Source organism: Hibiscus syriacus, unplaced genomic scaffold (genome assembly GCF_006381635.1).
Source record: "Hibiscus syriacus cultivar Baekdansim isolate YM2019G1 unplaced genomic scaffold, ASM638163v2 tig00110621_pilon, whole genome shotgun sequence".
Taxonomy (NCBI): domain Eukaryota; kingdom Viridiplantae; phylum Streptophyta; class Magnoliopsida; order Malvales; family Malvaceae; genus Hibiscus; species Hibiscus syriacus.
Genome location: NW_024062802.1, coordinates 182,424 through 208,430, shown reverse-complemented (window position 1 = coordinate 208,430; position 26,007 = coordinate 182,424). Strand labels below are relative to the sequence as shown.

At 34.1% G+C, this 26,007-nt stretch overlaps 2 protein-coding genes, 2 long non-coding RNA genes and 3 pseudogenes across 5 annotated transcripts; 2 read left to right on the top strand and 5 right to left on the bottom strand.

The window, feature by feature from the left end:
* Positions 1-1,158: 1,158 nt before the first annotated feature.
* Positions 1,159-2,070, bottom strand: LOC120136012 (zinc-finger homeodomain protein 2-like). Of its 2 annotated transcripts, XM_039152135.1 has the most exons (2): positions 1,597-2,070; positions 1,159-1,557 (listed from the first exon to the last, which is right to left on the bottom strand). In XM_039152135.1, the coding sequence occupies exons 1-2, from the start codon at positions 1,977-1,979 to the stop codon at positions 1,173-1,175; spliced, it is 768 nt and encodes a 255-aa protein (XP_039008066.1). In that variant the 5' UTR covers positions 1,980-2,070; the 3' UTR covers positions 1,159-1,172. The 2 variants fall into 2 exon arrangements, with proteins under 2 accessions (XP_039008066.1, XP_039008065.1); XM_039152134.1 differs by having other exon boundaries at positions 1,159-2,070.
* Positions 2,071-4,899: 2,829 nt separating this feature from the next.
* Positions 4,900-6,412, bottom strand: LOC120136216 (elongator complex protein 3-like). The gene is made up of 3 exons (XM_039152321.1): positions 6,384-6,412; positions 5,345-5,497; positions 4,900-5,176 (listed from the first exon to the last, which is right to left on the bottom strand). Exons 2-3 carry the CDS (start codon positions 5,432-5,434, stop codon positions 5,015-5,017), a joined length of 252 nt encoding a protein of 83 aa, XP_039008252.1. The 5' UTR covers positions 5,435-5,497; positions 6,384-6,412; the 3' UTR covers positions 4,900-5,014.
* Positions 6,413-8,395: 1,983 nt separating this feature from the next.
* LOC120135842 lies at positions 8,396-12,718 on the top strand (annotated as a pseudogene).
* LOC120136219 lies at positions 10,774-11,709 on the top strand. Its single transcript, XR_005517320.1, has 4 exons — positions 10,774-10,853; positions 11,045-11,126; positions 11,218-11,301; positions 11,662-11,709. It is a non-coding gene; the product is annotated as an uncharacterized LOC120136219 (long non-coding RNA).
* Positions 12,719-14,111: 1,393 nt separating the features above from the next.
* On the bottom strand, positions 14,112-16,292 carry LOC120136215 (annotated as a pseudogene).
* A 1,813-nt stretch (positions 16,293-18,105) lies between these two features.
* LOC120136218 lies at positions 18,106-20,355 on the bottom strand. Its single transcript, XR_005517319.1, has 2 exons — positions 20,089-20,355; positions 18,106-20,006 (listed from the first exon to the last, which is right to left on the bottom strand). It is a non-coding gene; the product is annotated as an uncharacterized LOC120136218 (long non-coding RNA).
* Positions 20,356-21,287: 932 nt separating this feature from the next.
* LOC120135841 lies at positions 21,288-24,623 on the bottom strand (annotated as a pseudogene).
* Between the last annotated feature and the right edge of the window lie 1,384 nt (positions 24,624-26,007).

Here is a 26,007-nt window from a genome sequence, read left to right as displayed (position 1 = left end):
ATGTAAACCATGGCCCGAGTTGTGGCTCCAAAACAAGGTTTCTCAAGTCTTGAAAATTACTAATCCTAACCTTGAAACATTGGCAACCATGTAAAATGGGATCATGATGCCTATTGATCATGTCAATATCAACCAAAAAAACCGCCAACCTCCGGTTGGCCCGGCTTTAATTATAGACGAACATACAATACTTTATGGTAGGGTTTGAAGCAACCATGATTAATGAGTCAAATGGAACAGTTAGGGGGAGGAAAACTGAAAAGATCTGCATACTTTAAACTAGAACAACACCATCTATCATCAAACTAGTGAAAGAGGTTAAGCCACCGAGTGGGAAGAAATAATGGGTTCTGGTTGAGATTCTAACGTATGTTTTTAGTGGGATTTGTTGACTATTAATTTAGGTTACCTATTCTTTCAAAAAGTTTAAATAGTGGCCTTTAAAAAGTAATATTAGTTTCATTCAGAAAAAAAATCAATATTAGTTATTTTAGTAGTCGGAAACAGACGTAGTATTTTATATCAAGAAGTGAATTATAAAATTTTAAGAAAAAATTAGAATATCAATAAAAAATAACTAAATTACATGATAATTGCTCCCGACCCTACTCTTCTCGATCCATTCCTGATTACGTGTCCTACCATATCATCTTTTATAACGTTAGACTCGGTAAACATATTAGAAGATAAAGTAAAACATAAAGCGTATTTTGAATATTTTAAAAGTATAGATACTACTTTATCTATTTTTATCAAAGTACAGGGGCATCAGTGTTATTAATCCTTCGAAATTCCAAATACATCACCTCATACTAAAGTTTTTTTATATTTTGTAGTAAAGTCATTAAGGTGTTTGTTATTACTTATAGACCTAGACCCGAGTGAAATCAGGAGGGAAAGCAAGTTTTGATGCCCTTAAAATAATAAACTTGTATATAATTTCTTATAAAATTATGATGATAAAATTTTTAATTATTAAATTTATAAAATAAACACTCATGATAATTCTATTATTATTTAAAAAAGCATATTATATATCAAACAGTTATCCTATAAATTTTAGTAGGAAGAAGTATGATATATGTGAGTTTATAAGAACTATCAGAAATTATATCTAAAATACTAAATGAATCAAGAAGAATATTACAGATTTAATGAGTTTGCTACTTTTCTTACAGTTGTTTTCTCTTCATAGCTTGTTTACTGTTATGCATCCATACTTTGAAAACCTGTCTCTTAACTCCCACTTCACCACAAAATTGCTGCACTTGTGCTTCATCCTGTTTCTTGATTCTCCAACCCAAGTTCTTGCCAAATTCCCTCATCTTTTCCTTTTGATCTTCACTGAACTTTGTTCTAAACCTCTTCTTTGATGACTGTAAATGCCATGAATCTCGACCTCCTGCAAACACATTCAGATCTTTACTCGATGGCTCCGCCCTGCCGCCACTATTTCCACCGCCAAAGTTCATCGTTACAGGCGGTGCAACCGGCAAACAATGAGTAGTACTGTTAGACAATCCAGGGGGACATCTTTGTTGGCGAAGAGGTGTTGGTCTCCTCGTATTGTTTTTGTAGTAGGGAAAAGCACAGCACGTTGTTGTGGGACACTGCGATCCGCCGTCCATTTCTTTTCTATGAAAATTCCTATGGCATTCACAGGCTGCACATTTCAAGGCCTCCCCGGCGTCATCTTCCCCGCTCGGCATGAATTCCCCGCAGCCATCGACGACATAGCCGCCCATCCTGGCCGCATGGTTCTTCAAACATTCTCCATATCTGATCAAAGGACCATCTTCTGTTGGAGGCAGTGGAACCGGAGCTGAAACTGGTTCTGGGTGTTGACCCGGATTCTCTATTTGATGTTGTGGGTTCGGTTCAGTGTGGTGATCTAGGGTTCTTGGTTCAGTGTTGAGTTTATTATTATAACTAAAAGAGCTTAGCATCCCCATTTCCTTATCTCGCCCTCCCGGTTCCATTAAACCACTGATTTCTAATGAAAAACACCTTGAAATCTTGATCTCATCCACCCTTTATTAAGCTAATAAACAACTCCAAACAGTTCCTGCAATCTTTTTAACCCTAGTTCACCATCATAAACAATTGTAAGCACGAGACTACATGTTCTACAAAGAACTTACCTTTGACAAATTAAACTGATAACAGTAGTGAGTTTTTGATTTAAATCAGTTGCATGAGGAACCAGATGAGAGAAAGCTCGTCTTTTTACCATAGATTAAGGTAAAACACTAAACTGGAGTCTTGAAAAAATGGTTAAGTAAAAGACCAGGAGAAGAGACTAAAAGAAAGAAGGATATATAAGAGATTTTTGTTTCCTACCCACCAATCAAAGCCCATAAATCCATATAAACAAAGCAACAGGTGTGTGGGTTGTTTTGTACTGAAACAAAAGCCCAGTGATTAGCATTAACGACTGGTGACACTGAGAGAGCTAGTACTCTTACAGAACAACCGACAAGGCCATGTTAGTTCCTCTCAGAACCTGCACAACCGGTCCAGCTCCTAATTATTGCCTTCCAATGAATAATCTAAAGCAAAATCTTTGATAATAGTATGTGTTGGGTGTTTGCCTGGAATCTTCCTGCAACCTCAAGAACCCAGACACAAAGCAAAGAAAACTTTAGGATAATTACTGAATCTCTTAAACAAAAGGAGTTTTAAGCTAAAGAATAAAGATGATCATCGAAAGAAAGAGGGCAGGACCCCGCACGGGCTTTTCTTGTGCAGGAATTAAAGTGCGGGAATGCTGATCCATAGCTAATAGTGCACTTGTCCTTTTAGTGTGTGTGTGTATGTCAGATTCCCTATGACTATCTATTCGTCTCTCTACTTGAAGGCTTGCTTAAAATTATTAAATTTAAATTTATCTTAAAAATATTAATGAATATTGAGTTAATTGAAATATTGAATAATCTATATTAACATTTTATATCTATTTCATTGTTTAAATCATCATTTTTAATACGAAAAAGTTTGAATTTTCTTGAACCACATGGTACCCGCACTACACATGAATGGAAAATGGTCAGATATGTCGTGAGACAGGGGTCAACTCACCACTTGATTTTGCAGAAGAGCATGAGCACTAGCCTAGCTACCTCATCTAAGTTTCCGAAAGAGTAAATCTGTAGGGCAGACTTATCTTCCAAGAAAACGTGCAATTTCATATAAATGCAAAGAAAGTGAAATGGAGCGGTCTATTTCATCAATGCTCTTCAAGTCTTCAACCTACTTTTTTTTTTGGGGTTAAGAAATATCATTTTAGAAACAAAAAATAAGATCAATCATAATATGGATTTTACAAATCACATAATATTATGAAAAAAGTGAATTTAACTAAACCAATTACTAAACATGTATGTTGAATTTGTGCTTAATTAGTTTATATATTTTGAAATATTGAATATTTATTTGTTTGCTTTGTACTATTTATGAGTTTGTTTCTTTAGAGCGGTCCAATACTAGCTTCAAGTGTCATTAATGCTTGCATTAAGGCTTAATTGTTGTTTGGTATCAGTTAATAACCCAAAAATCAGCGCTCGTTTTACTTCATTTCTTGAATTTAGTATGTCTTCTCCTCTGTAATCTCTGAATTTGGGTGAATGATAATTCCCCCAATTGATGGTTTCTTAAATTTATCAGTAACTTCATCCAACTTTTTCAATAGCGGAACTTGGTAATAAAGTTTTGAGGGCTAACTTAAAACTTTAAAAAATTAAGAAGATTAAAAATGTAAAGTTAATATGAATTTCTAAAAATTTTGAGGGTTTAGTATTTTTAACTTAAAATGGAGGGAGGAAAAACTAGTCTAGGTACACTTTTTCTCTCTTTTCACTCTTATTACAATGATAAAACTCACCCCTATTTATATTCTAGTGGTAAAACATCTTAGTCATTTAACATTACATCTAGATTTTTCTAATAGATAATTATAGATATAATATTAAATAATACAAATATCTATATTATTTTATGATATCTACACATCTACTTTTTCTATATTAATATAGAATATTCCCAATATATATCTCCTAAATAATAATTATATTTACCTATAAGTTGACATAATAATAATTTTAGTTTTCAAGTTTATATATTTTTATTAATTTGGCCAAACTATTCAATAAATATAATCATTTATATATAAATTCGATCAATTTAATATTTTTATAATATTATCAAACCAAATAGTCCATCAAATCGAAATAATAATTGAATATCATAAAAGATTAACAAATTATTGTTAAATGTTATTATACCAAAAAATTATAAGAAATTAATATAACATTTTTTTTGAGAAGAACAAAAAATTAAGAAGAAAACAAACAAAAATTAAGTTGATATTTTTAAATTTTAAATATAAAGAGTTATATTATTAAATTATTTTGAATTAAATAAATTTTAATTTTTAAATAATAAAATTATTATTACCTACACATCATTCCGTTATTTAACAATAAGTGACCTATAAATAGTGAGTGGCTGAATTATAATGTTTAGGAAAAAAAAGTGACTCATTTGTTACCAATCATATAATTGAGTGTCTCTCTGTATTTTGCCCTAAAACATAATGACTACATCATATATTTAATAACATGGAAGAAAAATATAAATGCATGTGATGCATGTTTTATCATTTTAAGAATTTAATCATTTACTTTGTATACTTGAATTATCTGTAATCACTAAAACTATTGTTCAGTTGAGAAATCCATGTTTATATTAATTCATCTTTCTAATTGAAGATACTCCAAGAACTTCAATTGAAGAATCAGATGTTCGACTCGAACTTACTAATCGCTAGAAATACTCCAACACTCCACCTTTTGTCATAAAATATTCATCAAAACTGTATAAATCTCCATGGGTCTTCTGAAAATATTTAAAGGCGAGTATACAAATACGGGTTCATGCAGGCAAACAATTTGAACAAAAATTATGATTTATGTATTGCTAGAATTTTACGCTATTTTTTTATATATCGAAACTAGCCTTACCAGACTATACATTTGACCATGTAAGGGCCTTCAAGCTCATAGTCTAATTTCCTATAATAATGCCGGGTTCCTACACCAGATATAACAGCTATTTTTGTCGATCTATGCTCTTTGTTGGCTATGCGTTCAGCTTCTTCCATCAAAAGTGTACCGTAACCCTGCAAAGACGGGAGAAACACACATGCGCTCAGAGTCAGCTGATGATTACTTGATGCCCAGGCTAGTCCGGACATTTTAAAGGAATGTATCCACCTCGAAATAGAGTAGCTTCTGTTCGACACCATTCTTTTTACGTTTTATTTTAGTACTAATGATTTGACCATTACCTGATGTTGCAGTTTGTCAGCATCCCTGCCGTGCACTGGAATAGCGGTTCCATACACATGAAGTTCACGGACGATAGAACATTTCCCCATTAGTTCAGGGCAAGTAGTGTTCCGGCCACATTTTAGCAACCGCAACAGCCCAACAAGAATATCCTGTGTCCAAAACAAGAAGGCGTATAATGATTTAGCACAGCCATACCACTAAATGTGCGTTCAAATCCTTGTAGTCACCTTATCTTTTTTTATCTACCGACCAAAAAATAGGTAAATTCAGGATTAAGTATCTGAACTTCCTACAAATTCAAAATCCAGTTGCAAGTTTCAGAAACTTGCAACTTAATCCTTAAATCAACCAAATTAATTTATAATTTTTTATTTTATTTAATTTTAAAATAGGGTTGTGACACCAGAGGCATCGGAATATCCCGCTGGCCCTATAACACGTATATTTTCTTGTTTTCTTTATACCATTTATGAGTTTGTTTCTTTGGGTCATCATGATGCCCAAAGAAATGCAATATTCGGTTATTATGAGTTTGTTTGCTTTTGATCCAAACGAAAATATCACAAGTCTGTGGACTGATCAAGGCCCATGCCGACGAAAAACCCTACTGCCGGTTGAAAGATCGTCGACATAGCTCGCCTTTCGAGCTAAGATGCCAATTTCTCCAAGCTTTAGCGGGAAACAACATATGAAAAATAATTTTTTTAATAATCTTTCAAACCTTATATACCCGAAACAAGAAAATAAAATCTTTAATAATATTATTCTTTTCTCGCAATTAAAGAATACCAGAATAAAACCCGTCTAGAAAGTCACCAAAAACTTTGTTCATAAATGAAAAATTGCTAAAAAAAACAATGTAAGAGAGAATGTTGTGAATAAGTGAGTTTTATTGAATGAGAGGTTCAAAATTAAACGTATACAAATGTCTTAAAAATATTTGCTAATACATCATGTTGGGAAATAAACCGAGTACGAGTAATTTCCCTATAACCAGATTAGTGAGAATGCGAAATAAAAGCGAAAAAATAATACCCGAAATTGATAACGGAGTTCAGCCAATTTGCTTACGTCTCCGGACTGATGCAGATCTTTTACTAAGAGAGAAAATTTACAGGTGTTTACAAAACACTCACTACTCACAAGAAAGCTCTCTAGTATTGGGAGAAAGAAATGATTTTGGATGGTTTGAAGCTAAATGAGCTAGGGTATTTATAGTTGAAACTTAATGACTTAATCTTGTAAATACCCTAAGCCTAGGGATTAATTGTGATTATCCCATTATCATTTTTCAACAAACATCTACCAAACTTTGAAAAACTATTTTTCAAAGAAACATTTACCAAACTTTGAAAACCATTTTCAAAGAAACATTTACCAAACTTTGAAAACTAATTTTTCAAAGTTGGTTGCCAAACTTGAAAACCATTTTTAACAATACTTTCAACACATCATACATTGAATCGAACAATAAATATAATATGTGTATGAGCTTCATCACTTATTATTCAATATTAATAAAGACAATTTTTTTTGGATAATTAAGCTTTTATTACCCAAAGAAGCAATGACGGCTACAAAAAACACTGATCAGAAAAATACACTCAATACAAGAGAATGATCGGCTAATCGATACCCAAGATATACAAAGATTGGTTTACATAATCAAACCTATTTATCTTTTTCCCCCTTAGTTAATTCCTACGAATTATTTGACGTTGCTAAGGATTTCTTCTCTTTTTCTTGAGGTTCCTTTAAATATTCTTCGATTGCGTTCCTCCCACAAGACATAGATGCTTGCACACCAAGCAAGTTTAAGAATAGTAGTGATAAGAGATTTTCCTTTCCATGTGTTGGAAGCCCAAGTTACCATATTCTCCCAAGAATCAATTGTCTTCTTCAGTCCATTTAGGAGAAGATTTTCTCCCTAAAAAAAGAAGCATACGAGCAACGAACAAATGATTACGGCTTTCCATCATTTCATTACATATGACACAAATTCCATTAGTAAAATCCCATACGAATGAGTCGGTCACGAGTAGGAACGATCTCTAAAAGAGCCATCCATACAATCAAACTAGCTTGGGTAAATGGGGGGGAACCATATAAGGGAGTGCCAAGGGACTTTGTCTTTTTTCATTCTAATCTCTGCCAAATTTCTAATGGTGAAGGCTCCTTTCGAAATGGCAGTAATAGCTTCAGTTCGAAGCTGAGGATTCTGTTGATGCCCCAACTTAGTGAGCAGAATTTTCCATGCCCAAAAATCATTCTCTTTAATAACATATGCATTAATCCAAGCTATTCATAGAGAACCCTCTCCTGCTAAAATATTTTTCGTGAGAGTAATAAAGCAGGCTTTATTCCATGATTTAAGGTCTTTCAAACCGAGACCTCCCTCTGATTTCAATTGGCAGATGTTATTCCAGCAGGTACGCGCGCCTATAGCTAATGTATCGGAGCCTTTCCAGAAAAAATGGGAGCATAGCTGTTCAATCTTGCTGATTATAGATTGAGGAAGCAGAAGTTGCCTGCTCCAATAATTAGCAATGTTGAACAATACAGCTCGAACGAGTTCTAGCCTGCATGTGTAGCTCAAGAATTTTCCAGACCAGATTGTGAGCCTAGCTTTAAATTTATAAAGACAAATTTAAGATATATAAACATTTCATTAAATTTATATCTCATTAATGTGAGATACACTCAACTTATTTACATTATATTATTTTACTAACAAAAATGACATATCAAAATGATTGCAATGTAGAGTTATTGTATGATTTTACAATAGATACGTGGACCTTTTAGAAATTATATTAAAAATTTAAATAAATTCGGACATAATTTATTTTAATTTTAATCATTTAGAAGAACTCGGATCCTCGTTTGGCGCTCAAAAGTACCGGTAAAAAAATGTCCCTTGCAATAAGATCTAGTCTTTAAACCCATGGGTATGCACCACGTGTTAATTTCCAAAAATAAAAGCGCCACGTGTTCTATTTCCCCTTCAAAAATATGAACCTCCCCAACAGTCATTTTCCAAATTTCCTTATTTCCTCTCGATCGAAAACTTGAGCTGCAAGTTTCCCTGCAATTCCGATCATCCCACAGCCATTGTTTGGTTTCGATGAGTTTCCGCGATGATACCGAAGATGCCCGGGATCTCAAGAAGCCGTTTCTACATACCGGCAGCTGGTACCGGATGAACTCAAGGCAGTCCAGTCTTTTGAGCTCATCGCATCAAGTCATCCGCGATGGATCGATCTCCGTCGTCCTCTGCGTTCTCATCGTCGCTTTGGGCCCTATCCAATTTGGATTCACCGTATATAATTTCTCCAGCTTTCTCTTTTTTTTTGTTTGTTTCTAACTTCGTGTTTCAACTGCTTTTTGTTAATGATTTTCCAAATTTGAAAATGCAGTGTGGATATTCTTCTCCTACGCAAGATGAAATCGTTGCTGATCTTGGTCTTTCGGTTTCAGAGTCTAAATTTCAATCACCTAAATTCTTCCTTTTCCTATTTAAATTGGTTTTATTCTAATTTCTTTGCATTAGATTAACCTCTCTCCCTCTCTCTCTCTTCTTTTGTGCTGGTAGTATTCTGCTTTTGGTTCGTTGTCAAATGTGGGCGCAATGGTTGGTGCTATAGCCAGCGGTCAGATTGCTGAATATATTGGCCGAAAAGGGGTATTGATAATCAATTTATCGATTAATACTTTGTATCTCATGGATAAGCTTTAAAATTCTCAAAATTATATCTCAAATTTCTATTGATAATAATCATTGATTGAAAATTACAGTAAATAAAGATCCGATATTGAAAAACGCAACTTAAATGATAAAACAGATTATAAAATGACAATGTCTTAATTTTTTAAATGGTTTCATTTATATTAGGTATCTTAAATGACAAAAGACAGACACGTTTCGAAAATAAATAAAACTTATTAATTTATATAAAATGTATGATATACAATTGTGTAAACTTTAGTTTACATAAGATCTTCCATGTCCATTTTAGGGTTAAGGGTATATTTAGGGTTTAGTTATAGGATTTAAAATTTTGAGTTTTGGATTAGAGTTTTAAATTTATGATTTGTAAAATAATTTTTCATAGCTTGTATATCAAATAATAAAACTTAATTTATTATTGTGTAACATGTAAACATAAACAATATTAAGTAAACAACAATGTTATTAAAAAATTCACATGTATAATATACCAAATTTCCTATTAGATTGTATATTGGATCAACTCAAATATATAGATTTGAAATTTATCCTCTAATGTTATTACTTCTTTACTTAGTTTCCCTTATTTCCAGATTCATTAATACAATATTTCAGCTTAGAATTGTGAACTTATAAATCAATTAGTTAATCTTCCTCGTTATATATTTATATTTAAACTATATGAATGAATTCTCAAAACGTTTCCTTTTAGGATTTTTTAAAAAAAATTTTAACGTTGAATATACTGTGTTGTGTGTGTTGAAATTTGCAGTCGTTACTGATTGCAGCGATTCCTAACATAATAGGATGGTTGGCCATATCTTTTGCCAATGTGAGCAACTTTTGACAATTTTGTTATTGTTTGATGTGTCTTGTCACTCCCTATCCCTATCCCCATCCGCCAATATGAGCCGGATCGTGGTATCATGGTACTTGTGCGACATGGTCCAAAACTTGTCGAATGGTGATGGGTTGTGATATGTAACCCCCGCAAAGCTTGTTGTTAATATTATAATGACTTTGTCATTTGTAGCATTCATCATTTTTATTCATGGGAAGGTTGCTAGAAGGCTTCGGTGTCGGCATAATTTCTTACACGGTAACTCCAATGCCTTCACCTGTTCTTCGGTTCTTTTTTCTTCTCTTATTTTTTAAGCAATGGCATCGTCGTTTAATTATGTGCAGGTACCTGTATATATCGCTGAGATATCACCACAAAACATGAGAGGAAGCCTTGGATCAGTAAACCAGGTTTGTTCTTTCACATTAAAATCCATATTGGTATCCCATATTTACTTAATATTGTTTGATTGATCGAGTTAAACTTGTTTATTGAAAAGCTTTCGGTCACAATTGGAATAATGCTGGCTTATCTATTGGGACTGTTCACAAATTGGAGAGTGCTTGCAGTTTTAGGTAGGTAGATTAAGATTTGTTCATTTTTTAACTACTCATGCCCGGTACATATTCGAATAAGTAAGCATACCGATGTATCTGAATTCTAGAAAACGACCATAACAGATTGACATATCTTTCTTCTTTGTAGGAATATTACCATGCCTAATATTGATACCGGCCTGTTCTTCACCCGAATCTCCTCGATGGCTGGTTTGAAAGCTTGCAATTGCTATATCATATATTGGTTGGACCCTTCTATGTTATTGTCTTGTGATTGGATGTTTTCCAGGCAAAAATGGAATGATGGAAGAAGCTGAAGCCTCTTTGCAAGTTTTGCGTGGTTTCAATACGGATATTCCGTTGAAATTAATGACATCAAGGTATAGTAACTACTGAATTATAGGCAATCTTTCCTATATGAGCGTGGGGATATAATCCTCAAATGACACTTTGATCACATTGAAGTTTTAAAAAATGTTGAATATATATCTGTGTTGGATGTCTATTTCTATTCATTACTTACATCTGAATCTGAGTAATATGTTTAAGCATCAATGAGGCACTTGTGCAGAGAGTCCGTAGAATCATCAAGGAAGAAAACAACGATTCAATTTGCAGATCTCAGGCGGAGAAGATATTGGTATCCTTTGATGGTAGAATATTCTTTTGTTGTTGAATCTTTTTTCCTTTTTCCGTCGTTCTTAGAATCGAATAGCACGTTTTAATGCAATTGGTATGCCGCAGATAGGGATTGGATTACTTGTGCTTCAGCAACTCAGTGGTATCAATGCCGTTTTATTCTATTCCAGTAATATATTTGAAGAGCCGGTGAGAACAACGTTTCTGTCATGTTTAACTACAATTTTTCATTTTTGGATATGAGTATGGAGATACAATCTTTCATGGATGACCCGTCATATCCGAGACTCGTGTGCATTTAAGAAACATAACGAAAAATACTAAGGATGTATATTAAATAGAGTGTGGGATACAATGTCTAACTACTTGTAAACCCTCAAGACCTAAATTAGAGGAAATTAACACACTTAACCCACACATTTAAATTGTACAACAACAATACAATAGTGACAATCAAAATAGATTATAAAAACTTTTGTTAGCAAATTTCTGTGAAACTTTACTTTTGCCTTTTGCTTCATCATTGACTTTGCTTTATAATTTGCTTAGGGGTCTCATCTAGCAACGCTGCGACATTTGGGCTTGGTTGATTCAGGTAACGGTAGTTCAGCAGAGTTGTTTTCCAGGTACATTAGTATACTGCAAACAGGGACAAGGCAATAAGGGTAGACAGGCCTTGGTGTATTTTGTTCGTCAACACCTTGAACTTTCAGTATTCTTTCTCAAATCAGTCTTCGTCTCAAAATTTTATAATTATTTTTTTCTTCAGATTTTGCCTCTGATGTTTTATTTTGATTGGTATAATAGGAGTTGTATTCTGTGTAGGTCATTGCATCCGGTGTTACCACATGGTTGGTAGACAAAGCCGGCCGTAGGGTACTTCTTATTGTGAGTTTGCTCCGAGTTTTTACTATGTTATTTTGATTCTTTTTTTTCAAAATGATATATATATTATATATATATATATATATATTAGTGACATATGATCCCTAATGACTCTTACAAATTCATAATTGAGTATATACTCGTAATTGACACACTCAAAATCCAATGCAGATATCCTCATCTGGAATGACTCTGAGTTTGCTCCTTGTTGCTAGTGCATTTTACGTTGAGGTATGGATGTTACACCCACTTGTTTTTGGTATTTCTTTGAATGCTTTCAATAACCTTTTTTTTGGTAAAATTCTTTCAATAACCTTTTAAATAGATAAAAGTCATATATATATATATATATTCAATCGAACAAATATTGTATAACATTACTAACAATTTTCATTGATAACAGGAATTCATTGCCGAAGGTTCTGCCTACATGACATAATGGGAATAGTGTCATTGGTGGGGCTAGTGGTAAGATTTGTTCAAAACGTAGTGCGTAGCAAGTTCACACTCACGAATTATAAGAAGCACAAAATATATAGATGTGAATTTCACTTAATATTTTGATGAATATAATCTATTGATCCATTGTTTGTGTTGATTATTTACTTCATTTATGTAGGCATTTTCGATTACATTTTCACTCGGCGTCGGAGCAATCCCTTGGGTTATAATGTCTGAGGATTTAATTTTTTTCGTATTTTCACCTTTGTATCACTTGTAATGTAGATTAATTTTTTTTTATACTTACTAAATTTTAAAATTTCAGATACTGCCGGTCAACATAAGAGTTAGCCGGAAGTGTAGCGACGTTGGCGAACTGGATGACGGCTTGGATGGTTACCATGACTGCGAACTTGCTCCTCACCTGGAATGGTGGAGGTCTCTATCTTTCTTCCTTTTCTCTCAGCCTTTAGTTGTCTGTCCAAAAATTAATAATGTTTTAGACATTAACATGGCTTGGTTTCAGGGACATTCACTGTGTACGCTGCGGTGGCCGCCTTCACCATTGTTTTGTGGCACGTTGGGTTCCAGAAACTAAAGGAGAAGTCTAGAGGAGATTCAATCGTTCTTTAGATGAAGAGAGAAACAACCTCAAATTTCACCTTGTTGTATAACCGTCTTTGCCTTTTATACTATGCCTTACTAAAACTTGTTTCATGACCCACATGCATTATTAACCTATTTTCATTCTTAATTGCTGTAATTGTGTTTAACTACTTCTTTCTGTTAACATACTTCTTTTGGTGTTCTCTCTGTTAACACTTTACTTCTTCCCTTACTTTTGTTGTCGTATATTTTTTATATAACGCATGGTTAATTCAATCGATTTTTAACTAACTGATTTTTTTTAGTTTTGCTTCAAAATAACAATGCAAGTGATAATAAATTAAAAATGATCTTTTTTGTTAGATTTTTATTTCTAATCTTATTCTTTCGGGTTATATTGTGAATTTAAATATTACGGGCCATTCATAAGAATTGAGTTTAAAATTAAAAATATATTAAATTTCAGTTAATTCAATTAAATAATTGATTCCGGATAGTTTATTGGTTCTTAAAAATTAACTTCTTTAGATTCTAGATTCAATTCTCAGAATTTAAAAATTAAAAACTAATGTCACACTAACAAAGAATCAAAATAAGATAATACTGAAAGTTAAGGAGTTAAATAGAATACTTTAAGGACCAATTAAGAATTGGAATAATAGTTTGGAGACATCTTGTGCAGTTATATCTTTGTTTTTACATTACGGGAAACTGTATTAGAGAAGGAAGTTGAGGAAGCACAGTCAGCTAATCTGTCATCTAGCCCCAATTCTGAAAATGTTGTGCTTCTGAAAAAGTTAAACCGAACAACTTTTAGAGCTGGAACGGCTGAGAATAATTGTTATATGCAGATGGCAAAGGTAAACGGTTCCATGAGGGAGATCATTGTACTCAATTCCTTGGTGGCTATGAATCAATGAAGATCACTCTATTAGACCACTAACTAAAAAATAAAATTCGATTCGATAATTACGATTTTTAAATTGATAAACTATAACTTGTTCAAATACTACGATTTTAAATTTTTGGGTGTTTTTTCTCGGCCCTCGTACGGTCGTACTCATATCCTCTAGAAAACAATCTGAAAGATGCAAAAAAACTTAAGTGCTAGCATTTGTGTAAAGCATAAAACATGTCCCTTTCTCAGTCCTTAATGATTAGCAATGAGGATAAAAGAAAAACAAGGAGGGGCACTAATTCATCACCTAAGCAAGGATGCGGATGTTGATTTGACTTGTATTTACTTAAATCTCAGACGCATAGAATTTTCAGACAACAGGTGTATCCTCACAGCTCGCTCGCTCGCTGTGCAACAGGCACTGGCTCTGGTGTCACCGAATGTCCGTTGCCGATTTGGAGGTGTTTTTCATCAATTCCCCAGAATTTACCGATTTTTACATCTTGAGCCATCAGTCGTGAGAACTCTTCATGGTCATACTTCAGCGTCGCGTTTCCACCGAATTCACTGGGAAGGTTCTCAACATCAAAGTATGATCGCATGAGCTCTACGCTGTCTTTGTTTTTAGGGTCAACAAACTTCACCTTCTGAGCTGTTTTTGGATCCAGAAATAACTTGACAGCCTGTGGAACATGTTTAAGAGCAAAGTATATCAATCAAATGAAATATATAAATCTAAATCCAATGGTTCAAGTGAGTCCGGCTCTACATTTTTCTACAAATACCTGTATTTGACTATGTTACTCGAACTCGAGTGTTCATATCAGATAAGAGTACGTCTTTGTGCCTGTGTTCGAATGTATAGAATGCTTAAATGATACAAGAAACCAAATAGAAAGGCAGGAATACAAACCTTATAGAATGCTTCAAAAAACCTTGGTGGATTATACAAGAAAGCAATCGCCAGCCTCTCCAGGTAGTGACTTTTAAGAAGTAAATGATATCTCGAGCTGTTCTGATGGGAACACTGGTGCTAAGTGAAAACCCTGTGAAATCTATCAACCATGACATTTTTTCTTGGCCCTCTGAGAGATTAAGGATGGCATTTTCTAAGAGATAGACCAAATGGCGGATATTATTTTCTGCGGATGTTGTGTTCTGCCAAGAAATATAGGTGGAAAAATTAAAAGAGTCGCCTTGGTGACCCAAAACAAACTGAATGAAACCCAGTGCATACCTGCATTCCAGGCCTCATTATAAGCACTGTTTTTCCTTGACAGTCATGGAAATTCGCGCGGGAAACTTTTCCAGTCTCACCTTCATGTGCCTCTTCATGCTGGAGAAGAACATGCAATGAGGCAAGTTTGCGAAACCAGAAATAAGGGCGTTTATCACCAAAAAGTGTACTAGTTATAAACTCACAATCATATGCAAAAACCAGAATGAAACATGTGATCCGTGATCAGGTAGAAGGAAAGAACAATTATCCCACTTCATAATCATCAAATCCACCAATTTATATTGAGACAACAATACTGATTTAAACAAGTTTCGACTAGAACTAATAAACTAAGTATGATAATCCAGAGTACTCATGATACATGAAAATCTTGAAATATATATGTATGCATCTATGTCGTGTACATATCCCTATATCACACCAGCAACCAAGTTTGATTAGCATATATACACCAGCAACCAAGTTTGATTAACATATATACATATGTATTACTATCATAAAGAGGCGGGGAATATCAAACATACCCAACAGATTTCTTCAGGCTTATAAGTCGATCATCTTAACGTCTCTTCCAACATTTTCTTTGCCTTATCAACATTCCAATTCCGAGCTTCTAAATATCGCCTGAGGCATGCATCGTTACAGTACATTGAACTGCACCCAGACAGGGGTACTATTGCAGTCCTGAGTTCACTGACCTGCATATCAACCAAGTATTTAGAGTTTACTTACAACTGCAACCGAACAATTTATGTTTAAATACCAATATTCGATCTTAACACCAAAAATTAACAGCTACTATGTTCAAGCATCCGGTGTTGGTTGAAACAAAATGTATGTTATCCGTATTAGGGATATGTGTCAGTTACGAGTATTCTTTCTACGAATACTCCCGGAAACATGAATTAAATATAGAGATCAAGTCCATAAGCTTTGAACTAAATCATTCAAACTTTTTCTTCTTAAAGTTCAGGTGTGTGTATATATATATATATGAACAAAAAGATCACTGGCACCTCGTTGCTCGGAATCATCCTTCTGTGTATTCTTTCTACGAAGAAACATTTCACTGCAGATTACGTCAATCAAAAACCTTAATAATCCGAATTTTATAGTTTAAAAGAAAACAATAGCTCTAATTTGATTATCAATTACACAAACTTAACAGCTTCCATTAAGTTCGAATTCCTTACCTAACGAGAGATCAATACACATTAATCATCTTAAATGAAAATTCGAAAAGCAACGCAGAGAAAAGAATCCATAAAAAGGCTATTGATATTCCAAGCATTCATTGAACGAGGAACAGAGGTCCGGAGTTCTTAAAGATCGATGACAAAAACAGATCTATCTCCACGTTAACTTTCAGAGAGAGAGAGAGAGAGAGAGAGAGAGAAACAGAGCATTTTCTTCAAATCTTATAAAACACAAAATTAAAAATAAATCATTCCAAAAATATAGATGAAACGGTTAATGCAGATAGATCTACTTTACAACTCAACAACACTACAAGTATTGACAAAAGAGAGATTAAAATAAGAAGAAAAAGAACCTACCTGGTTAAGCAAAAACCGGCTCAATATTGAAAGTATGAGGCAATGAGATTATCGAACATTTCATTTATTAAAATGGCTGTCCCTTTTTTTCATATGTATGGGATAAGGAGAGGTAAGATAGTAAGCTACCCTCAACATTAGGTTGAGAGCAACTTTCGTAAGAGACTTTTGAATTATGAAATGTTCTCCGTGGGACTCGATCCCACGACCTCAAGGTTAAGAACCTTGTGCTCTACCAACTGAGCTGGATGAATAATTATGATTGACAAGACAAGAAAAACAATAATAAAATTACGATAACAGGAGAAAATAGAAAAATTAAAATATTATAAAAATATTTTAAAAGTTTTTTGAGTTAAAAATCTTTAAATGTAATTAAAAAATTAGTATAAATATAAAATATTCTAAAAGATTTGTAAACATATAAAATGAAACATATGATACACGTTAGTGAAGAAGCAAAGTATTTTTATAGGAACGTCCAAGGCTTGACTACCGAAGTACATTTTCGGTTTCATATTTTTTTATAGAAAACAGACGAAATTCTAGGTTACTCATTGGAGTAAATATTTTATACTTTTATTTCTTTCGGTTGTTCATTAATAATAAATACACTAAATAATAGTCCGCCGGATAAATACATTGCAAACAAAGATAATTATAACCATATACATATAAAATGATCTTTGAACTTTATTTATAAAGTATTTATTTCTTAGTAATCAACATCCCAACATGTGTTTGTAATAATCTATGAACTAAATAGAATGGATGCTTTCTCCTATTCTCACACATTGAGCGGAGCAAATCCAAGCAATTATTTTCAGCTTTCAATGTTTACGCCATGATTTTTTAAATTTTAATTTAAAACGCCCCCACAAAAAGTCAACCAATGCCTATTTATTTTTGTCCCTCACACGTAAGAGACATGACAGTAATAATTTTAAAGTCCTATAAAGGAAAATAAGACGAGATCTGGACGGATTCGAACCATCACCCTCTCGACCACCACAGTGGACCGATAGCTCTACCTTTTTGAGCTTACAGATCTTTCAAGAATAGCCAGCCTTCCATTCGGAAACCCACATATTAGCATAAAAACACATTGCAGCCAAACCCCACGCAATCCAAATCTCATTTTGGTTATGACTTTGAATACAGAGTCGTAATAACAAATTTGCGAGCATGACCCAACTTGAAGAATTGCCCCCTTCTTTATAATTAAATATAAATACACTGTATTTAATTAAAAATCTTTAAAGAAAACTTCGGTATAGAGGATTACTGGAAACGTGTTTATATGTTCTACCATACCTAGTCCTTGAATTGATCGTAGATGAATGCAAATAACCGATATATGGAAAAGATAATATAAAAAGGAGACAAAATATACGTGGAAAACCCTATAAAGGGGGAAAAAACCACGGGACCGAAGTCCACTGAAAAATTTTCACTACGTAAAAGGGACTGATTACACATCGACAAATGTACCTCCGTAATCATCAATCTTCAACACTAAATTCTCACCAGAACGCTGCACCATGTAAAATCAAGATGGGTTTCAATTTATGCGGCTCCAATGCCTCTAGGAGTAGAAAATGGAGGGAAATCTCTCAACCAGTAGATCAGCAGTACATGGCGGCCACCATGTATATTTTGAAAGTTGGCAAACCGCTTACAGTGCTTTCTTTCCAATGTTCAAAGATGAGATATGCAGTTAACAGAACATCATTCGCTTCTACGTATATGTCTTTCACCAATATCTTCCATGGCCAATGAATGATCTCCAACCTTCAACCCAATGTCAAACAGAGGCCCAAACAAGGGCCTGTACAACTACAAACAGCAATACAAGAATTGTACATATGCTACCGTGAAACTACAACCAAAACTAACCTAAGAGTACACAGTTCGATTAAACACACTGACGCTTAATATGTCCATTCAGATAAAATAACCATCATAAAAAATTGCAGAGGCGAGAGAACAATACCAATAAATAACATTTGGAAATGATGAATGGCTGATAAATTAAGGGTTGATTCAGAAGATGCAATCTAATGGTGGAAAAATTTATAACATTGGCCAAAATGGAGTCGTCGGGAAATTTTACTAAGGGTTTCAACTGTACATCGAGTGTTAACACCATAACCATTTAAACGTGCGTTTGATCCATTTCTTTATATAAAAGTGAATTAAGAAAGGCATGTCAGCTTCTCAAATACCAAATCAAAACCAAAGAACCAAAATACTTGAGAAACATGAGTTTTAGCTTACCAATATAACATAATCAAAATATTTAAGAAACAATTGTTTGACATTTAATATCAAAAAACAATAGTTTTTAGTTAGTTTACCAAGAAATTTAAAAATAATATGATTATATATGAAGATTATGATTTTTAAAAGTAAAGTTCTCGAAGAATGTAATTTTGGTAGGAAAACATTTATTAAATCAAATAAATAGAAAGATTTATAAAAAAGGGCATATAATTAAAAAGTCACTTCTAAAATATGTCAAAATCTAGTAACATAAATGCTTGAAGAAATTAAAAAATCTTAAGCCACGTACAAGCATACAAATTTTGAATGATTTGTTAAATCAATTTTTGGTTATGTTTCTAAAAGCACGATTAATAACTAAAATATATTAATGGTTATATCCATGTTTAAATGTATCAACTAGCAGACTTACCCAGTTAGGTATATAGTGAACGATAAAAGTAGGAAATTTCTATATTTTAAAGCAGATATGCAACTTTTGGTTTTAAATATGTAAACAAATACCTTGGCTTTGAGATTCGTAAGTAGTTGATGATGAATATCGTGGAGAACAGAGCTAAATCCAAGTTGATGATGGTGCTGATGATGATGTGGGACCATGCGTCGATCCAGTATGGTACAGCGTATATGAATTGAGAAAATAATAGGAAAGCGTAAAGGGTAGGGGAGTAAAGAGAGACGAGACACCACAGCAGAGGGGAGAACCCGGGCAACCCCCGTGCGAACTCCCTCCGAAACACCAAATAAATATTTTTTTATTAAGTTCGGTGACCTGCCATGCAAGCGCACCTGTCATGGCAAAGGTCTTGGATGACAAAGATAGATCAGGACCATTTGCCCTGATATCTTACACATCCTTTCAAACACAAACCACCTTCCAATCCGAGATCGCTACCTCATAACATCATAGACGTCTAATTTATTCCCACGATTGTCTCAAGGTCAAGAACAGGGACTACGAACGAGATCAAATGGTTCACCATCGCTGCAAGATTACAAGAGTGATAAATAATTAACGAATTATAGAACAGAAATCTCCAGGAAGATAACAAGACGGAATTACATACCAAAGAAGATAGAAATCCACAAATATATGCAAACCCCCTGCAAAACTACCGGATCTTTCCGTCTAAGGCCTTTCATATATATGCATCAGAAGGCGTTAATCCTCTCATCGACAACCTGATATCAAATCGAAGATCGTGAAACTGTGCGACCGGATCTAATGAAACAAACCTCGAATCAAGAATCATAGAGAATAGATCTGATATTTCGCACAAAGTAGAAGGAAAAAAATGAAGAACAAATAATAGAGATCAGAAATTCAGAATGGATCTTTCTCTCCCCTCAAACCCTAAAATATATAGAGGCATTTTTTAGAATGGACGATCCAGGTAAAAGAGGGTTTGGAAGGGTGAACGGTCAAGATTCCTCCACGTGGGTCAAGATGCGGAAGCGAAGGGTGAGGGGAATTCGGCAGACTCCGTCCCATGGTTTTCAGAACCGGACCGATTTACGAACTGGTCACGTTATCGATTTACTGATTTAATCGGTTTGATCGATCGAAAGAATCAGACGACGTCATAATTATTTAAAAAATTAAATAAAAATACCAAAAATATTTAATAAAAAATAATTTTTTATATCACAATTCATATTCAAAGCAAGTCATAACATATATAAGTTAAAAATCATAAAATCAATTGAAACAAAATAATTCAAATTAACTACAACATAATATTTAAGGTAAAATATATTAAATAAAAAATATAATTATATAATTATAATTAAAAAATAAATTTATGGCTAAAAAAATCATAACAAAATGATATTGTTTGATTTAATTTTTTTTAAAAACAATCCCACATTACTAAGAAACATAAAAGATCATCCCAACTAAGTTTTATAAATAATAAAGGTAATTTGGCATTCAAAATCATAGAGCCTTTTGATAAGCATTGAGTGAACTATTCTTTCACTTCAATTAAGCTCGAATTTTAGGCTTCAATCGAGCTTCTAAATTTTTTTTAGTTTAAGCCTTTTCAAGTTCAAGTTTCAATATTATATTTCGAGTTCGAGTTAAACTTCATAATTTTTAGCTCGTGAGTTTGAATCTAGTTGAACTTACTTTTAAATTTTTCAAATTTGAGTTGAGCTCAGCAATACTCGAGTTCGACTTGGCTCGTTTAACAAACGACGTCGTTTGGTTTAATTTTTTTAAAAAATTAAAATAAAATTGGTGGTTTTTCTCGATTTTTTCCGATTTTTAGTCGGTCCGGTTTGAACGGTTCAACGGTTCTAGCCGGTTCATTAGTAACGGTTCAACCGATTTAGATTGAACCGGACTAGGCAACTGTTTCCGGTTGAACCGGTCAATCCGATACTGTTTTCAAAACAATGATCCGTCCAATAGATGTGCGCCACGTAAAGAGTCCAGTTATTGTAAATGCGTTATTATTACACAAATCGGGGGTTGGTTTCTTAGCTCATGTTTATCTGATCTTCACCGTCCATTTTTTTTAGTTTTTGGAAATCTGAACCTTTGACTTCCTGAATGCGCTGTCCCTCTTTAAGTGCGATTGAAAACGACGCCGTCGGTTCTCTTGACAGACACGTAAACAGATGCATCGCATGCGTTTCCCAGGTGTTTGTCGCATATGGCATGCATTTTCCAGGTGTTAGAGCAAGAGCGGATTCAAATGCATTAATAGTATTAAATTATGTGATTACGGATGTTGTATTACGATTATAAATTTTATAAATTTTATTAGGCAATTTTCCTTAAATAATTATATTTTTAAGTAACGAATACAATTAAAATAACACGTGAATCTAAAAATCATTACGATATAATCGTTACATTATATTATTATCATAATTTAATATTATTAATATATATAATTGCATAACTAGATTACAAAATGAATGTCCACCAACATATACAAGCAAAACTCAATTTTTAAATTGAAAACAATCGATAAATAGTGTTCTTCAACTCAGCTTCCTATAAGGGTATTTACCTTTGAAACAAAGGAAAGCATTGCATTACCTAAGCTTATTGCACAGACAAAGATCGTCAAGGCTAATATGAAAATGATTATTGATGCTCGTCCGAAGACGGAGATAATTTTCCTGACTACATGCTGCCCGGTGATTGCAGCAATGGTGGCTACCAGAACAAAATAAGCAGCTGCAGGGTAAACGAAAAGTTAACGGCGCAACTATTAGGTCAATGAAGCCTATGTTCGACCCTGAAATGCATTAAAGTTTTAGATCTTTGGAGTTATTGCATGAGATTGATTCTAGTAGGAACTTTTTTTACTGTCAATGCTACTTACCATACGGGATCGGGAAACGATTGAGAAGATAATATTGTAAAACCGACATCGACGATGAAAATGCCATGGAAAACGTCGATGTTGCACTAGCTACCTGGACAAATGGATAGTAACATTGTCAATACCGGATGCGTTTTATGTCTTTAGATGCAAAACTTGATCAGCTTCTGGTTACATAAAAGTCTCCAACGCATTTCCCTGTGTCTAGGGGGAAAGACTCGCCCCGCGAGTAGACTTATATTGAGCATATACCAATTCCTAGAAGATCTACCATCTGTAGGTCCATCTCTTTTGATTCAAAGATTTCTCTCACAAGATCATATGTGAGAGGTTCCTTGTTCGAACCAAGTAGGCATCTAGCAGGTCAAAAATCTTTAAGAGACCAGTGAATATACATAGAGAACAAATACCTTAGACGTAAACGCAGTGACAATTATATTCTGATACACTATTATTTGTACAGATCGGTTAACTATACCTGAGGGGGAACTCCAAGTTCAAGGAAAAGAGGACCCAAGATGAAGCCACCTCCCAGTCCAAGCAGACCACCAACCAGACCAGCAATTATGCCACAAGAACAGTAAAGAAGAATCTGATATATCTTCCAATTTGTCACTTCTTTTCCTTTTGATGCAATCACCCTTCTCCCTTTGTATAAGCATATGGCTTCAAAGACTGTCACAGAGGCAGCAATAGGTATCTATAGGGGAAAAAACAATAAAATTGCAGATATTTTAACCATAAGAAACTCTAAATTCTCTGTTCTGCAAATATGGCCTTTTTAAGTTTCTACCTGCAAGGAGTTCACAATCCAATACATGACTGAGCAAGTTTGAAGATATTCCTGCGTAAACAAGCATGTATGTGGGATTTAGCTAAGAAAAAAACAAGGCATTATGGTTCTTGGGATGTTGTGGACAGTATTAGCATACCTTAATAATCTGAACGACGAGAAAACCGATCCACACGTAAATGAGCAGCGATAACTCTTTCCAGTGTATGTTTTGTGTCAGAGGAACCTGAATTGAATCATATGGAATTGTGATTTGGAAATGAAAAGACTATTGTTGTAAGAAAACCTGAAATGTTCTTAAATCTCACATCATCATCATGTGGCATGGCGCTTGGGCCACTAGGTAACATTTTATAATCTTGAACAGCTCCATCTGCAACTCTCAAGGATGTAAGCATACGCAGGTACGAAATTATCGAAACCTGTTATTACATTAAGTTTCTTGCTTAACAAGGCACTCACCAGATAGTTTGGATTCCTCAGCTTCTAACTTTGCTGCTTCCTGATAATAGAATCTCAAAATCCTCATCAACAATCCATGCCGTGGAAATACTTAAAAGAGTAAACAAGTTGAAAAATCTACCTTTTTCATCACTGTCTCTTTCTTCCATGTATCTACACCTTTGATTAAGGCTTTAGTTGAAGTACCTGGCAATGGCATCGATATCAGAGGAAAATTACTATCATTAATTCATGATTACATATGTTACTCGGACAACGTTACTTTAAAAAAAAGGATGAATCGGAGCAACTTATTATTACCGATGAAGAGGATGATAAGCAGAAGTGTAACCATTCAATCCGCAAACAGGAAATTGAGGGTAACTCCAATGCTGATTCCAAGCATAGGCATGGGCTGCAAGAGTAATGCCAAATCATAATCTATGAGGGGCATTTCCAGTGTTGGGTGCGTCAGTCTCAGGTTATAGTATACTGTTGATCCTGCTGCACCCATGATCATACCTGCAATCTCCGAAAGAAAAGTTCGAGTTTTACGGCGTTGAAAACTCGAACTTCATGCCGTGATCGATATTTAACAAAAAAAAAACTCACATTTGGAAATGGCAGTGGAAGACTTGGGGTCGAAGCCAATGATGAGAGTGAGCATGGGAGCGAAAAAACCGCCGCCACCAACACCTCCAACGCTACCCAAAGCTGCACCAAGGAATCCAACGATTGTTCCCACAACTATTTTCCAACCAAACTCCATCTCCTGCTCAATCAACAATTGAGTTCAATTATCAAAAACTAAACAAAAAATCGAAAGATCAAACGAGGCTAACCGGTGGCTAACATACCGGCCAGACAGCTTTCCAACGTTGAAAACTTCATGATTGGTTTTGTCTTTCAGTGTTCTTTCTGCAGTTCCGACGTTGGTCATCATGACAAGAACTAGAACGATTGCACATGCTACCATTGCCATGTATCTCCGGTTCACATGAATTTGAGCCATCTTGGCTACTGCTTCTGAATTGTTCAAATGAGAAAAAAAATCCGGAACTCATGTTAAAAAATGATCATTTTCTTACTGTTTTATTGGAAACTTCATGGCTGTTTCCAAACTCGTTATCGATCCGCAAGTTACAGTAAGAAACGGGTTTAGCCATTGATCTACGGCAAAAGCCTTATGAAGCTTAGTAGTTGCTCCAATGTTTAATCCAACTTTGGTTTCTTCTTTTAACTGTTTTTATCCTGTAAACACTTCCAAGCATTTCCTTTTCTTTGATTCCATTATCAATATCTTTTTGCTGGGTTTTTGGAGCTTTCTGGTCGAGAAAGAGAGCTTCAATGAGACATCAGGCCACCTATTGCTCTCTTTAAAGTTCACTACTGTAATGCGTTAGAAACTAAAAACTTCACATGAAATGGGAAATTAGTACAGATTTGACGTTAAATATATACATATAGATAGATGGAAAGATGAAATATAATATTTTTGTAATATTATTAATTAAACGGCTAGTATAATGATAGATTTACATCGATTTTAAACTTTTAGTTGATTTTTAATCTCAAATAGTTTTTAATACGAGAAAGATAAAGATGTACAAGACATCTTAATAAGATTCGATGATTGAGATTACTGACTGACCACCAGAGTATACCATTATCTGATTTGGGGCGATATTTGGTAAACTTGACGAGAGAATTGACTGCCAAATTTCTCATACAATGCACAACTGGGCCAAGGGCCATTGATTCCAAACGCTGCCGTCTTGTAAGATTTGGATTTGAGCAAGACTGGGCTCCATTAATGAGAATATTTTTCTCTTTACTATTAACAATTTATGTAACACCCCCAACCCGTATCCGACCCGGATACGAGTCCGAAGTGTTACATTGTCTTTTCAAACATTTATTCATATAAAATAGTGAGTAATTTAAAAACTTTTATAACATTGAACTTATTCAAAACGTTTACAAAACTATTTAGAGCTTATACAATATATATTCTTTTGATTACATGCCAACTAAAACTTTATTTATTAAAATACGTATTATTCACCTCTTTTCTGATCTGACATTTGGTAAGGAGAACTGACCGGTCTTGCTCCATATTGCTTTTTACTCTTCTCGAAACCTACGTGTGAAACAATCACACGCTAAGTCGTTGACTTAGTGAGGCATATAAACATATAATAAAAACCATAGAACATTTCACATAACAAAACACATACCTATACAAATACTATCATTATCATTAATATATCTCATAATATCATACATTTTTCCAATCAATACCCATTTCATCCGATGAATATGTATTCTAAATATTTGATCATGACATTTCAATATGCGTGTATCCATTACATGATAACATATATAATCATATCATGCACATACGAAACTTACCT